General features: G+C 41.4%; 1 protein-coding gene across 1 annotated transcript in view; it reads right to left on the reverse strand.

The window, feature by feature from the left end:
* Positions 1–851, reverse strand: part of rs1b (retinoschisin 1b) — a 17,576-nt gene extending 16,725 nt beyond the window's left edge. The window contains exon 1 of the mRNA XM_079802106.1: positions 436–851. Within this exon, the coding sequence (XP_079658232.1) occupies positions 436–481 (46 nt within the window). The 5' untranslated portion in view covers positions 482–851. The remainder of the gene's footprint in view (positions 1–435) is intronic.

Raw genomic sequence — 851 nt, forward strand, 5'->3', positions numbered from 1 at the left:
AGAACATTAATTCAAAGTTTTTAACAATGTTCTCAAAATACAAAACATACATTTTTATTATTTATTCATCGTCCATGGAACTTTTTTTTTTTAATGTTGTAGCTGGACAGTCGTCTAACATTTTTAAACGTTTGAAAAATAATAAAATACAATGTTCGCACAACCAAGAGAAACATTTAAAAAAAAACTGGACGGTCAGGAACAATTCAGAAATGACCTTGTCATTGCGAGATCATTGTTGTTGGGTCTGTTATTAACACACACACACACAGTCACACACACAGTCACACACACACACACACACACACACACACACACACACACACACACACACACACACACACACACACACACACACACACACACACACACACACACACACACACACACACACACACACACACACACACACACACACACACACACACACCGTACCTTGAGTGAACAGCAGCAGAAACACAGTGAGGATCCTCGTGTCCATCTTGTCGAGCAGATCTGTAGTGCACTAAATGAGCAGCAGTGTTCAGTGTGCTCTGGATTACTGTAATCCACTGCACTCCATACATCCAATAATAGTCCTGATCTGTCTGTGCGTGATCCCGCAGGAAAATTCATTGCTCAGAGGAGACTTCGTTGAGTTCTCAGTGCCACTGTTTTGTCCAGTAATGTGTTTATTAAATCATCTGTGAAACCTGGGGCCTGTACCATGAAGCCGGTTTAGCTGCTAGCCAGATATGTTTAAGCTTAGTTTGTGCCAATCCTGGGTTTAAGGTGCCATTAAAGTGGTTTGGCTTTTAGCCGTGTTCATCTCCATTGTAACTTATACTCCACGGCTGAGCTGCTTATGTTCT

This window comes from Gobio gobio, assembly GCF_949357685.1.
Source record: "Gobio gobio genome assembly, chromosome: 21".
NCBI lineage: Eukaryota > Metazoa > Chordata > Actinopteri > Cypriniformes > Gobionidae > Gobio > Gobio gobio.